This window comes from Artemia franciscana, chromosome 7, assembly GCF_032884065.1.
Source record: "Artemia franciscana chromosome 7, ASM3288406v1, whole genome shotgun sequence".
In the NCBI taxonomy this organism is placed as follows: domain Eukaryota; kingdom Metazoa; phylum Arthropoda; class Branchiopoda; order Anostraca; family Artemiidae; genus Artemia; species Artemia franciscana.
In genome coordinates, this window is record NC_088869.1 from 56,658,450 (window position 1) to 56,674,569 (window position 16,120).

Consider the following 16,120-nt stretch of genomic DNA (forward strand, 5'->3'; position numbering starts at 1 on the left):
GAGAGAGCCAGGAAACGCCGGAGAGATGTCCTGATGGCCTACACAACTGAGGAGATGCCAAAAGAAGTCAGCGGTGCATCATCAGAGAGCTCGGAAATATCTGCCGGTCAGGCAAAAACAAAGAACAAAAGAAGAAGAAAAGGAAGAAGAACAAAGAAGACAGGATGTTGAAAGTCGAAAAACTATAATAGTCAATAGAAATTATTAATTTCTATATAAATCATGATTACATGATTTTTTTCATGTAATCATGTAATGTAATGATTACATTACATGACAAAGAGGATGAGGCCTACTGGGGGAACCTCTTTAAAAAAGACGCGCCACTAGCCTTGACCTCTTGGGTGGTGTGGAACTAAGGCACCTTTTCCAGGTCTCATTCTTAAGTCCCTCAAAACAGTTAACTCTAATTTTACTACCGAAAAGCAAACCATAAATTCAGATAAGCAAAGCAAGGAAATAACAAAAGATTAAACACTGTGTGTGTGCGTGTGTGTTCTATATAAATCATGATTACATGATTTTTTTCATGTAATCATGTAATGTAATGATTACATTACATGACAAAGAGGATGCGACCTACTGGGGAACCTCTTTAAAAAAGTGCACCACTAGCCTTGACCTCTTGGGTGGTATGGAACTTGGGTGTGTGGTTGTGTTTGTATGCATGTGTGGCTGTGTGTGTCCATGTGTGGCTGTGTGTGTGCATGTGTGGCTGTGTGTGCATGTGTGGCTGTGTCTTATTCCAAGATGTTGTAACTGTTACCAATATGTTTAAACCTGTATTTTGTAGCTGTTCCTGATCCCTTTTGTAGCTGTACCTGATCCCTTTTGGAGCTGTTTTCCCTTATTACCCCATGTTGCAGAGAAGCTGTGTTGCAGTATTCCAGTGTCCTTTTTCCTTATTACCTTTTCCCCTCGTACCTGTGTAGCCGATCCTTACCCAGTCAATATTGCGGCTGATTGTACTACATTAGCAATTCAAGAAAATTTACAAGTGACATGAGGAGGAGTTGATTTTGTTTATATGTAATTATGTTTAGTGGGATGGCCATTTTCGGCAACCCATCGTTTTTGTAAGGGCAGATCCCCCACCGTAAGAAGGGGAAACCGAATAAATATGTCTAAAAGCCATTGTTTACGTATAGTATCTGTTATTTGAAGTACGTATTCTTTTTTCGGGCAAAGGATTGAATTTTCTGCTGGAGAACTTTTGATTGGAAAGGATATTTTTGGGAGATTTAATTTTAAGGGAAAATTTTACACTGGAGGGGGGGGGGGCTGGTTGGCCAGAACTCCTAAGCAAATTTCCCAAGACATACTCCAGAAAGCCTGGAGTATCAAATTTCCCCAGACATACTCCAGAAAGCCTGGAGTGTTTTAGAGGGCCCTGCTGACAGTCTGACTCAAGATCTGAGCATTTATGATTAAAAGCAGTTATTTTTAAATATATTTGAAAAAACAACCGTGAGAACCTGATATTGAAGAGGTTCTCACGCTATTCTTGTTATTATATTTGAATTGATCTTTTGGTCTATTGATCTTCCCTTTTAAGTGTTCTCTGAATGTTTCAACTTACTACCAAAATTCATTCTTAAGACATGAACTTTTGACAATTGCATGCACTGTTTGAATGAATTTTTGTATTTAGTTTAAATTTTTCTTAAATTTCCCCCAAAATTTTCATCTTCATAAAATAAGCCCTTATAGTATTCTCTCTTTCATTCTTCCACACTCAACATTTCCCCAAACGCATTCACTCAAAATTTGAGGTAGTAATTTTGTTCAAAGTAGTTAAAAGGTCCTGAAATTACGTATTTAAGGTTGACAGCCCCCTTAGGGCATTCAGGGCAAGGGCTGTAAGTTATACCCTGCGGGCTTATAGGGTTTATATAGAAAGGGTAATCGTATAAACTTCAGAGAGGGCTAATTGGATTTCTAATCAGAAGTTTTAGTGAGCTTTGTGAGAATCAGAGTGATGGGGGAGGGGGTGGATACTCCCCTACCATACTTCGTATTTTCCCAAAATGAATCAGATAAAATTTTCTGATGGCTGTTTGTTGTCGTGGAAACTTCAAGAAAGGCTAATTCGATTGGAAATTGAAAGGGCTAGTGTCCATTTTAATATTCGAAAGTAATTAAAGGGCAATTAACCCCTCCCACACCCACCGTTTCCCCAAAGTCATCCAGTCATACTTTTGAGATAACCAATTTGTTCATTGTAATTGAAAGGTCCAGAAATTATGTCTTTGAGGATGAAAACCACCCAGAACCCTCAGAGTAAGGGTTGTAAGTTAAGCCCGGGGATATATGAGGTATATATAGGAAGGGAGTCCTTATAAACCTTGAAGGGGACTCATTGGATTGGTAATCAGAAGTTCTAGAGCCTTTTTTGAGATTTGAAACGATCAGAGGATGAGCAACCCCCCCTCCCCCCCTACACCTCGTGTTTTCTGAAATGCATGTGGTGGAATTTCTGAAATGGCCATTTGCTGTACTGGATACTTCAAAAAAGGCTCATTCGATTGAAAATTGAAATGGCCAGTGTCCATTTAATATTGGTAAGTGATTGGAGGGCAATTAACCCCCTCCCACACCCACCGTTTCCCCAAAACACATCAAATCAAAATTTTGAGATAGCCAATTTGTTCAATTTAATTGAAAGGTCCGGAATCATGTCTTTGAGGATGACAACTCCCTAGAGCCCTCAGAGCGAGGGTTGTAAGTTATGCCCTGTGGTACATAAGGTATATATAGAAAGGGTGATCGTGTAAACTTCAAAGGGGACTCATTGGATTGTTAATCAGAAGTTCTAGTGCCCTTTATGAGATTTAAAGTGATCAGAGGGTGGATACTCCCCCCCTACACCTCGTATTTTTCCGAAATGCATCTGGTAGAAATTTTGAGATGGCCATTTGCTGTAGTGGATACTTAAAAAAAGGCTCATTCGATTGGAAAATGAAAGGGTTTATGCCCTTCATATGCTTTTTCATAGGTCGAGACAGAAATTTGATGTAGTGGATACTTCAAAAAGGCTCATTCTATTAGTAAAGGCCCTTTTTATTAGTAAAAAATTACTGAAGGATATCCCCCCACGCCCATTAATTCCTATAAAACATTTAATCAAAATTTCGATATAGCCCTTTTGTTCAGAGTAGTTGAAAGGTCTGGAAATTATGTCTTTGACAAAGCCTATAGGCTACCTTCTCAAGACCAGAACATGATTTGCACTTTAATAAAAAAAAATGGCTGTGGATTGTTAGTTTAACATACATATACTACTGTATATTCCTTTAAGTTTTAAAAAATTTCAATTTATTATGGCTAAAAAAGTTGATACAATTTAAAAGTATTTTGTCTATTTAAACCATACAATAAATTACCGAGACAAACTCAAAACGAGCAAGAATTAACATTAACAAAAGTTAATGAAGTTAAACGAGCAAGAATTAACAAAGTAAAATATATTTAAAACGTTTTCTCTTTGTTTTTGCTTTTCTTACTTTCTTTAGCATGTTTTAATAAATATATCAAGAGGGAACTCCTTCCCCTTGCACTAATTATAGTGTGAGTGTCTGGTGTCATTTTTAAGAGTAACAAAAGATTGAAGGAAAAGATATTGGAAAGCAGCCCCTCTCTCACGCTTATTCATTTTCCAAACGCATCCAGTCAAAATTTAGAGATAGCCTTTTTGTTCAGCATAGTAGAACGGTCGAGCAAAAAATGCAGCTTGCAATAGTTATGGGCCGAAATTTCTTGCCTGGTAAACCGGGGCCCAGGTTTTTTGGGACAAAGGTAGTTCTACATGGCTTCAAGCAACTAGCAACCTCACTGCACCCGATGAAAGCATTAAATAGAGCTGCCAAGATATGGGCATCTACTCCTCTGAGGATAGAATATCGGATGGAATCCGGCCCGGAGGCTGAATTCTCATCAAAAGAGTTAAGGGTACTACTCACTTCCTCGGGTGAGATTGGACATGTCACTTCCATCCCCAGCTTGTTTACTGAAGGGAGGAATACTTCCTTATCCTTGAGGGGGTCATACTCGAAAAAGACCTTGTACTCACCGAGAAGCGCCTCCTTGTCAGTGGTTTTGAGTCTCCTCTTCTCTTCGAAACCCATTCACGCTTAGGATCGCATCTAAGCAATCCTTCTCACTGCGACTGAACATTTCCTTAGCTAGCCGAAATCTCTTCTCTGATGGTCTCTCCTTTCGTACTCTTCGCTTGGTTCTGGCGTCTTTAGTAGGTTGTTGTCTGTTGCCAGACCTTCCCCCACCTCTTCCATCGCCGCATGTCATACGGTCCTCCCTTGCACTATCGAGGTATCTACCCAAGAACTCTCTAAAGAGTGTATCAACAGATATATTCCCTTCCACAACTAGAAGGGCGATGGTCCTGAAGCTTCTTGCTTCGAGGGTCACTTCTTCAAACTGTAGAGATGAAACCTCGGGATGACCTCTAAATATAGCCTCATCTCCATCTTAAAAATACTCATTTACCTCGCTTGCTAATAAGGGCTCAATGGTTCTGTACCTTTTATTAGGCGGGGATACCAGATTGGCACGACCGTCAGTTGCCCGACGACGTAAGTCCTCCAGTATCTCAAGGTACTCATGCCTCTTACCGAATTCCTTGACTGCCTCATCTTTTCTCCCTGGCAGTCTAGAAGCAATGCACTGGTTGATGTTTACCAGATCTCCGTGTTCCATCTCCGTTTGTACGAAACACTTCAACTCGTCGCCCTTCCAACTCCCGCAAATCTCTCATTATGTACGACCGGGTACTGGTGCCGAATATGCTGCCCCAGACCCGTTGTAGATGTAAGAATCCTGACACAGCCAAAAACAACGCACTTCAATCGTCCCTCAATCTCATTCTCAACACTGGCTTGGATAGTGGGTCCCGAAGATCCCGGCATTCTAATAAGACCGGTGTTCCCTATTCCATTACCTACTCCACTTCCACCATTTCATTCCACATTCGTTTCCCATTCCCTTCATTCCCCTCACCACATTCGCTCCTCACTCTCTTTCACCTGAAATACGCTTCGGGTTCAGCGGCCTCTCGCGGGGCAGAACCTTTGCAGTGCGCGAGATGTCCAGCCACCCCAGCCCCATTGGCAAAGTCTTTGGGCATCTCGGGCATCGCCAAGTCAATTCTACTCGCTTGATGTCTCCGAAACATATGCTCAATAAGGAGCTTGTAGCTCGAGAGTCTCGTTTCACGCATGGGACACTGTCTCACTCCGTAAATTAAGATATAGGGCTGGAGTGTATTTGCCCTCTCTCTGACTTAACCTCCTTCCAACAGTCCGAGCGCTCTCGAAGGAATCTGTTGGCTAAAATTATCATTATTTGAACTACTCATTTCGAACAGGTGATTCTAACAGATGTAACACTTTTACCTGTTACCCCCGGGCAGTTTAAAGGTATGCCAGACCCGCCAAGCCAGACCAACAGTGAAACCTAGGGATGGTTTCTAAACACAGCCGTATTTCTAAACCCTGTATTTTTTTTAGACAGAGGTACTAGATTTGCACGACCGTCAGTTTCCTGACGGCGTACGTCCTCCAATATCTCAAGGTACGCTTGTTGCTTTCGGACCTTCTTTACTGCCTCGTCCGTTCTTCCTGGCAGTCGCAAAACAACGTACTGATATATGTTAATCAGATCTCAGAATTCTATTTCCATGAGTGCGATACGCCTTAAGTTATCGTCTTTCCATCGAGCCCGTTAGATTCCCGCAAATCACTCGTTATGTACGACCAGATGCTGCTACCGCATATGCTGCCCCAGACTCGACGAAGACGTAAAGCTCCTGCAACAGCCATCCATACCATACTTCAATCATCCCTCATTCCCAACACTGGCTTGGATAGTAGATTCCAAAGGACCCGGCGTTCCAATGATACCAGTGTTCCCTATTCCATTCCATTCTTCACTCATATCGACATTACATTCGCTCTGCCGGCCGTACACTTGAGGTTCAGGAGCCTCTCGCAGGTCAGAACCATGACAGTGGCAGAACCCCCGTCTCCTTCCACAGCTAGAACACTTTTTCACTCTTTAAAATAAAACATAAGGCTTGTCTGTATCCGCCCTCTCTCTGACTTCACCTCGTTCCAACAGTCCGAACACACCCGAAGAAGCCTGTTGGCTAAAATGATCATCATCTTCTCTATCCACTTCGTAGAGGTGATATTACTGTGCAATGGCCCACACACTGACTTTACCCCGTCAAACACGTATCAGATTCAACCCGACGGACCTGTGCGGTCATCTGCTTATTATTTTTACTCATTTCAAAACACATATGCTCTGTGTTTCCAATTGCTCTTAGCGAAAGACCTTTCGGTGATTGATAGTGCAAGCAAGTGGTTTTGAGAGCGCTAGGATTGCAAGAAGACTGCTTTCCAATGAGTTAGCGCTTCAAAACACTATAGACTTGGGATGGGTTAGAGTGTTTGGATTTGACAACAGCGAATCACTGTGATCAAAGTCTGTTGAGCTAGACGAAACATTAGCACTGAAAGAAATGCAAGGGTTAGAAAAACCAAAGGAAATTAAACGCTTTCTATTCATGTTATGCTAAAATTACATTCTCAGAACCTTTTATATCTTTTTTATTTTTGTCATTGTAAGCGGCCAATGAGAGTTGTCATGTACCAATCGGTACATGTGCACGAATTTATAAAGCTAACTCTTGCCTATGATATATTTTCTTTTTTTGTAATTTAGAATTTGTCTTATTTAATTCGTAATGCAATATCCCAGAATGTAATAAGTATGAGCGTAAAATGTGCTAAAAAATTATTATTTATCTATCTGTTTTAGTTCAAAATTAGGTTTTGTGAACTAGTCTGAAGTTTCAATTAGAAGAGAGATGTTTTGGTGCAACTTTTGGGAGTTTTCTGAAAGATTCATGGAGTTTTTCCGGTCTCTCTGAATAAATCGCACTGATTACTTGATAATAATTTCTGACTTATGCTATTATTTTTAAGGTATGTTTAACAGGAGCCCTTTCTCTTCAAAAATTTGTCTGGCGAGACTTGAAGTTTCTCTTTCCATCAGACATAAAAAAATGGAATTCAAATAGAAATATTGGTTGGTCACTTTATTTGTAAAACGTAGTTCTGACTCAAAAATTTTTTACTCTTTTAACTAACTAAAATTTCATACAAAAGAGCCAATCAGGTTGAAATTAGTACAAATGGACTGCAGCAGACTACATCAAACTTTTTTAAGTTGTTAAAACAACCAAGTTTTAAGAAGGCTGGTTTTGTCTCTCCGAAAACATATAAACCTAACTGGCCTAAGTAAATACGTCACAACAAGTAATTATTAAACTTAAAGCACAATTTATAACATGGAAATTGAGGGACTGGAACATCTCTTTTTCCCTTTCAGTTGGTCGTTTTTACTGGGCCGAATTTATCAATTTCCGTCAGAAATTAACCTAGCTTAAAAGATAAAATATAAGATCTTTCATAAATTTCACAATGAGCACTTTGTAGAACAGTAGAGTCAGAGATTCAAATTTTATTGAACGGCAGCTTTCAATCTGAGACTCCCGTGCGAAGTTTCCAGCTACCTCGCTTGTCAATGAGATTTCCATCCTCATCAAAGGTTGCTAGACAAAGACGATCAACTTTCGAAAAAACTGGTATCTCACTTGGAGTCCGGTACATCAGTTTTTTTGTTAATGGAGAAAGAGCATCTAAAATAGATACAATAGTCACCAACACAATAGATACAAATAGTTGTAAATAGATTTACAACTGAGGATGCTCACAAATTAGTCACTAACACAAAAAGTTAATAGGACAATCGAGCTGCGATGATTAGTTAAGATTCGACAACAATTTCAGTTAAAAGGACATCGCAGACAAAGATACGAAAAAATTTCAGAAAAAAACGAGCTGCTATTCCCCCGGCAGAAAATAATTTTGATACAATTTTTCATTAGTTTCAGCGGCTTATAATTGCAGCAACATTCTTTTCTTTTGTACTCCTTAAGAACAAGGTAAAGAACCAAGTCTGAACAGTGAAAAGCTCCTCCAATAGAATTTTATTCCCTGGTCATCTTTGAGGAGGTAAATCTACTTCACAATAGTTCGGCGATTTTTATTCTAGAAACAGGAGGACCAAATTTGTTGTTTATGTTTGTACAATTTTATGTACCTTTTAAACAGCTGAGTTTTAGGGCTTCTTAGTGCTAAGCCGAGTATTTCAATAGATATGTCTAATGAAACTTCGCTTGACCCCTCCAACAACTCCTTTACCCAAATATCGCCAACTTTTTAGCAGAGACAAAGATACCTGGCATCTATTTGAGCCGGGATCATACAAGAATTCTCAATCACTACGAGAAAAGGCCTCCCATTCTCCTTCCCCGTTTACTTCCTAATAGAAAAATCGACTAATTACACCCGGTTTTAAGCAGATGATTACAAGAACTTTTGAGGTGTTATTAGAGATATAACATAGGCCCGTGGGTCATTAAACATTCCTCTCTATGTCCTTCTACAATCAAATTTTGAACAGAAGCGATAGCGTATAGCATCCCGTTTGATGCACAATCATGCATTCATGACTTGAGGGAAAAGTAAGCCCAGCACTAAAAGAGGAACTTTTAATTCCCTGCAATTTTCTATTCAAGGGTAGGATGGTGCAAAAAAATTACGCAATAGCACGGAAAAAGGGAGACAATTTGTAAGTAATCTCTGTGTACTAAAACAATCTATAAGTGTAAAATCGTAATTGAGATCCTTCAACAGGCCTAATATTACAACTACTGATTATTACACAGTTACACTCATATATTTATTATTTGAATATACGATCGATAGTACAGAAAAGTTATTTGCAATACACCAGCAGGTAAACAACCAAGAGGGACCTAGAACAATGATAGTATTTAACAAGGTAGCTTACAAGAGTGGAAACTGGTACCATTGTTAAAAAATAAAATCGCTAGTGCCATTTACAGTTTAGCGTTCTTCTTTTTCTTTCATCCACGTAATTTTATTTTTTCAGAAACTGAGATAGGCTATATTGGCTACAATCATATGCTGTTCAAAATCAAAAACGTCGGTTGCTTCAGAAGTGAGGCGTTAATAAATAGTGAAAATTATTTTTCTGTTTTTGGTTATAGAAACCTAAACCAAAACTAATTAATGAGGTTCCACATAAATACTAATTAAGGAAACTTATTTGAGAATTTCCTTTAACATTAGTGACGAAATTTACGACCATGACTTGGCTCGGAGCAAACATTCTAAGGTTCCGATCCATTAATTGAAACTGGATTTTCGGTCCCGGTGCTACTTCTCTAGTTTTATGAAAAACAGATGTTAGTCCATGAATGCAAAAGACAAATAAGACAAAAAGCGTTGAAGGGGTTTTATATATTGGCCTCTGTAGTTGAGAGTAAATGATGTCTTAAACAAGATTGCTGTTCTATTTTTAAATGAAATAAAAATATTGAAAAGTGGGTAGAACTTTTAAAACAGACTCCCCTTGGGCATCAAATATAAAAAATAACATATATAGCAAATAAGTTGAAGCATAATTGCCAGAACTGGATCAACCTCTGAAATATTACTCATAAGAATTGGCCAAACTGATGGATGCTTCAATAGACTACGGAAGGTTTGACGGTCCAAAGAGGGTCTCTCTACGGCTGAAACTGCTTCTTTAACAAGCAGTGTTATACCATCTCTCCTATACACAGTCAAAGCCTGGCACCTGAACCAGGAACGAGAGAGAAGAATACTCACTTTCAAAAATCCATGTCTAAGAAGAATCTTCATCATTCAAGACAGGGGAGGATAACTAATCAATCCATTTTCGACAAGACATGCCAGCCTCTTGTTAGAGATGTCATAAGAGATGGCAGATGGGGACACCCTCGCCACATACTACGAATGGACAATCTTCGACAACCCAATGCAGTACTTCACTGGCAACCAAATGGTTCACACAGCAGAGGCAGACCCAGAAAGACCCTAAGACTCATGTACCAGACTGACCTGCACGCGTCGATCCAACCTTTATGGGAGGACTTCTGGCAGCAGTAGACCACCAAGATGATTGATGGCTCCTTTTTGATGCCCTGTTTGCCTCTGGAGGAGCATGTGGATCTAAAGTCTACGGCAAGACACTTCAGAAAAAAAGAATTATACAAATAATAGTAGAACTCCAAAACCCTAGGCATCAAATAAGGAAGCTTCTATCAACGGGAAAAAAAGCAAAAAGGAGGATTAAAAGAACAGAAAATAGCTTAAACAAGTCGAAACGTACATAAAAAGACAAGAAAAAAAGAACACTCTATTTCTTTTCCTTTAATTTTAAAGCGGTTATTTTTTTCCCCTTTCTACAGACACGTTTAATTTGTGTAAGCTTTTCAGATTTTTTCTCTTTATCTTGCTTTCTCATTAAAATGGTTATCTGTAACAATAAGAATATCAACAATATTATAAAAAAAAAAAAAAAAAAACAACCTACCAGCAGAATCAGTTACAGATTCACTTGTTCCAACATCTGACTCGTCTCGATTTATCCGGTCTTGATGCAACGTGGTCCAGTAGGACAAAAGAGCATCTATCATGGCAACCTTTAATGAATTATTTTTAAAGCTTAAATAGAAAGGAAAGCAGTAAGAAAGCAAGACAGGGAAAAAGAATGTAAGACATAAAGAACATGATCAATATTAACCAGAAAAATGTTTATGCTTATAATGTAATTAAATTAAATTATATATATATATCTATATATATAAAAATAAGTTGTCTGTGAGTGGATCTGTGGATCTGTGGATCAGGTGACGTCACCTGAAAAAACTGGATCAGGTGACGTCAAAACTGAAAAAACTAAAAAAAGGCAAAAACTACAAAAAAAAACTAAAAACTAATAAAAAAAATAAAAAAGCTAAAAAACTAAAAAAAGGCAAAAACTACAAAAAAAACTAAAAACTAATAAAAAAGCTAAAAAACTAAAAAAACTAAAAAAAGGCAAAAACTACAAAAAAAAAACTAAAAACTAATAAAAAAAATAAAAAAGCTAAAAAACTAAAAAAACTAAAAAAAGGTAAAAAACTAAAAAAACTAAAAACTAAAAAAAACTAAAAAAAAGGAAAAAACTGAAAAATAAGCTAAAATAAAGGTAAAAACCAATAAAAAACTTAAAAAAAAAACTGAAAAACTAAAAAAAGGCAAAAACTACAAAAAAAACTAAAAACTAATAAAAAAAGTAAAAAAGCTAAAAAACTAAAAAAACTAAAAAAACTAAAAAAAGGTAAAAAACTAAAAAAAATAAAAAATAAAAAAAAACTAAAAAAAAGGAAAAAACTGAAAAATAAGCTAAAATAAAGGTAAAACCAATAAAAAACTAAAAAGAAAAAAAGGAAAAAACTAAAAAAATTTTCATCTAAAAAACTAAAAAAAACTAAAAAAGGTAAAAACTAAAAGAACTAAAAAAGAAAAAAATAAATGACGACACTCAAAGAGAAAGCGACCAGGACAAAAGGAATGTTCGATTAGCAATCAACAAAGCACCGGGACACAGGGAGTATAAATGAAAAAAGCTAAAAAACTAAAAAAACTAAAAAAAGGCAAAAACTACAAAAAAACTAAAAACTAATAAAAAAAATAAAAAAGCTAAAAAACTAAAAAAACTAAAAAAACTAAAAAAGGTAAAAAACTAAAAAAACTAAAAACTAAAAAAAACTAAAAAAAAGGAAAAAACTGAAAAATAAGCTAAAATAAAGGTAAAAACCAATAAAACACTAAAAAAAAACTGAAAAAACTAAAAAAAGGCAAAAACTACAAAAAAAACTAAAAACTAATAAAAAAAGTAAAAAACTAAAAAAACTAAAAAAACTAAAAAAAGGTAAAAAACTAAAAAAAATAAAAAATAAAAAAAAACTAAAAAAAAGGAAAAAACTGAAAAATAAGCTAAAATAAAGGTAAAAACCAATAAAAAGCTAAAAAGAAAAAAAAGGAAAAAACTAAAAAAAATTTTCATCTAAAAAACTAAAAAAAACTAAAAAAGGTAAAAACTAAAAGAACTAAAAAAGAAAAAAATAAATGACGACACTCAAAGAGAAAGCGACCAGGACAAAAGGAATGTTCGATTAGCAATCAACAAAGCACCGGGACACAGGGAGTATACATGACGACCAGGACATAAGTGAAAAAAAAAACTAACAAAACTAAAAAGAAGGTAAAAACTACAAAAAAACTAAAAAGAAAAAAAAACTAAAAACTAATAAAAAAACTAAAAAATCTAAAAATCTAAATAAACTAAAAAAGAAAAAAAAAGGAAAAAAATAAAGGAGAAAAACAAAACTAAAAAACGAATGTATATACAGACTGGGACACCGGGATACAAATGACGACCGGGACACAGGGAATATAAATGACGACCGGGACACAGGGACACAACTACAACGGGGACACCGGGGGAAACAGGGGGATATAAATGACGACCGGGACAGGGAATGGTCGATTAGCAATCACCATCAACAAAGCTCAAGGGCAATCATTAGAATCATGAGGTATAGATCTGAATACAGATTGTTTTCCCATGGACCATTATATGTTGCATGTTCAAGAGTCGGTAAACCTGACAATCTATTTATATGCAAAGACAATGGGACAGCAAAGAATGTTGTATATTCGCAAGTTTTACGTAGTTAAAACCATATATATATATATATATATATATATATATATATATATATATATATATATATATATATATATATATATATATATATATATACATATATATATATATATTTATATCTATATTCACAGGAGGGACATAGGGACACAACTACAATGGCGCGTAACTATTATGGCGCGTAACGACTTACGCGCGCGGGGGGGCTTGGGGGGGGCGCGAAGCGCCCCCACCAACTAGGTGTTGGGGTGGCGCGAAGCGCCACCCCAACAGCTAGTATATATATATATATATATGTAAACAATTAAATATAATAATTCGCAAGGGATTCTGATTAATGGATACTTCTTCTGGACTTCGTCTGTTTTGACGGGCGTTTTCGGGCTAAAAAACCTCTGCCTAGCTAGTTTATCTACTATAGGTTGCCTCCCCGTAGTACCATAATATTTGTAGGCGTGAATATATAATGAGTCGGAGGTAATAAGCTTAGGAATTTGTGTGCAGGATTTCCACTCTTGTTGATAGAAGAGCATTGCCAAGTGCTGAATACCATGTTGTGACCAAGATGGATCCAGGATTACAAAGGCCTCCATTCATACTGGAAGTCCCAGGGACTCCTTGCCGTCCGGTTCTTAAGCGCTTCGGTAAAGACTTGAGAAGATATTTTGATCCCCGTCGTGCATTGGTATCTGGGATCATTGCTTTTCCTGAGGCCAAAATAATGTCAAAGATTTAAAGAATATGAAAATTGGAACTTAGAATGTTATAATGTTAAAAAATGGCTATCGTATTGACATTTTGACTGACGAACTCAGACGATTCGAACTAGACTTATTAGGAGTTTCAGAAACTCATATTTCAGGGGTAGGAAGCACTCTTATTCCAGGGGTAGGTGATATGAAATTACTTGACTCAGGCAGGAAGGGCGGGGTACATAGACAGGGAGTAGGGCTTATGATGAATAAGGAAGCTGCTAAGTCTTGTTATCGCTGGGAAGGTATAAATAATACAATACTAATTGCTCATTTTATGACTAAAATGTTCAGGGTATCAGTTATAGTAGTATATGCCCCCGTAGAACTGACTGACAGATAATAGTAACTCAGATGAATTTTTCTTACAGTTACAGGAGCAAATAGACAGGGTCCCAGGTAGAAATATTATGTTTTTACTAGGAGATTTCTATGCCAAGGTCGGTAAAAATAGGTATAAATGGTATTCTAGCCTAGGTAAATATGGTGTAGGAAAAAAAAAATATTGATGGCTACAGACTTTTGCAGTTTTGTAGGTATAACAATCTAGTTATAACCAATGCGGTGTTTGGTAATAAAATGACCCATAAGTTGACAATATACTCACGTGATGGTAAGACAGCTAACCTTATAGATTATAGTATAGTCAGCCGAAGACTGGCAGGATCAATACAAGATACTAGGGTATACAGGAGAGCTGTTATTGATGGTAAAAGTAAAATCACCATCTAGTAGTGTCTAGGGTTAACTTAAAGCTGAAATCTCGGAAGGGTAACTACCTCCCGGGAAGTTATGATGTTGGTAGACTCCAGGACGAGAATTTGAAAGAAACTTTTTCCAGGAACAGTTGAATACTAAACTTGACAATGTGGAAGATGGTTGGAATGATTTAAAAAAAAAAAAAAACAATTTGGGAAGTTGCTGACGTTGTCTTAAGGAAGAAAGTAAAGACTGCAACTAGGAATATTAGTGAAAAACTTTATATTTGATGCAGAGGAGAAGGGGTTTTTACAAGAATTATCTGAGTGATAGATTACATTAAAACAAAGTAATTTAAAGAAAGTGGAGAAAGCATTAAAATATGAACAAAGGAGGTGTAAAGTGGAGGCTAAGGATTAAATTCCGAGGATCTAGAAGATGCAGCTAGATGGCATAATAGTAAAAAATTGTACAGGTATGTTAATAAATTGAGAGAGAATAGTCACATCCGGACTTGTCCTATTTAAAGATAGGAACGTGGCCACAATTAGTGATAAGGAAAGAGCTAAAGAGGGATGGGTGGAACATTTTGAGAATGTTCTAAAAAGAGATACAGTTGCAGAAAAAGATATAAAGGAAAATAAAAAGGCTTGCGATACCTTGGATGTGAAACGAGAGTTGTTTTGTGAGGAAGAATTAGTGACAGTACTAAAAAGATTAAAAAATAATAAGGCTCCAGGTGCTGATAGTATGGCAAATGAGTTTCTTAAATATGATGGCTCCGATATAATAAAAACCTTAGTTAAACCACTGTATAGGAAAGATGATAAGAGTGCATGTCTTAATTATCGAGGCATTAGTCTGTTCTCTGTAATACGATACTTTTTAGACTGAGAGATGCCGTACACTTAAGTTTTAAGAGAAGAAAAGTGGGGTTTTAGAAAAGGTAGAGGATGTGTCGACCAAATTTTTACTCTCAAGTTAATAATTGAGAAGTGCCTTAGTTGTCAAATAGCTTTGGTCCTCAGTTTTATGGATTATGAGCAAGCGTTCGGTTCTGTTTATAGAAAAGCTTTAGCAAAGGTCTTATCCTTATATGCTATACCAGACAAATACATTAAAGTGATTAGTGCTATGTACGAGAACAATATTACTACGTTTAAGGAATGAAATGAGGTTAGCAGCTGGTTTTGTATTAGATCAGGAGTTACGCATGGTTGTATTCTAACCCCCTTTATGTGGATCATTTTGATGGAATTTGTCTTAAGGAGAACAGGAAAGGTAATGGGAGGCCACGGAATCAAATGGGGAGGAAAAATTCTCTTGGACTTAGATCAAGCTGATGATTTAAGCTTCATAGGTGATAGTGTGAGCAAAATAAATGAACTCTTCGAGGTTTTGCGAGTTCAGGGTGCTAGAACAGGTATAAAATTTAATATCAAGAAGACTAAGTTACTAAGGCTAGCGGTAACCCTCCGCTACGCATGTACCAACAATATATTTAATTTTTTCATGTCAAACTCCATCAGGCCCATGTTCACTGCTTAAGGCACGGATGCTTAAAGCCGTTGAATGTTTAGCCTATTTCTTTAGCGGTAATCGATCGCTATCCGTATACCAACAATATAGTCTTTTTATCACGCCCACGTTCATTGCTCAAAGGCACGGATGCCTGATGCCGTGGCTCGTTTAGACCATTGCTCTAAACTAGCCACACACCAAGGTTTTGCAAATTCTTTAAATGAACTAATAAATACTAGACAGTCAGACCCTTATCCCATCTAGCCTATGCCTACCGCTTAAAGTATGGATATATTGACAATGTCTGCCAATATATAGGCAAATTTGGCTAGAATATAGGCCAATTGGACTATATATAAACAATTTGCCTTCGTCAGTTATAATCGACAATTGTCAATTTGTCAATTATAATTTTCAAAAAGGCAAGGTAGAACCTCCAACAGGTTGAACTCACCGTGAAT

General features: G+C 36.8%; 1 protein-coding gene across 3 annotated transcripts in view; it reads right to left on the bottom strand.

Moving 5' to 3' along the window:
• Positions 1 to 6,787: 6,787 nt before the first annotated feature.
• Positions 6,788 to 16,120, bottom strand: part of LOC136029501 (FERM domain-containing protein 8-like) — a 71,591-nt gene continuing 62,258 nt past the window's right edge. For 2 of the 3 annotated variants that reach the window (XM_065707947.1, XM_065707945.1), the window contains exons 9-10: positions 10,510 to 10,618; positions 7,529 to 7,720 (exon numbers count right to left, since the gene is read on the bottom strand). In XM_065707947.1, the coding sequence (XP_065564019.1) occupies positions 7,560 to 7,720; positions 10,510 to 10,618 (270 nt within the window). In that variant the 3' untranslated portion in view covers positions 7,529 to 7,559. Of the gene's footprint in view, positions 7,721 to 10,509; positions 10,619 to 16,120 lie in introns of all 3 variants that reach the window. The other variant, XM_065707946.1, reaches the window with a different exon arrangement.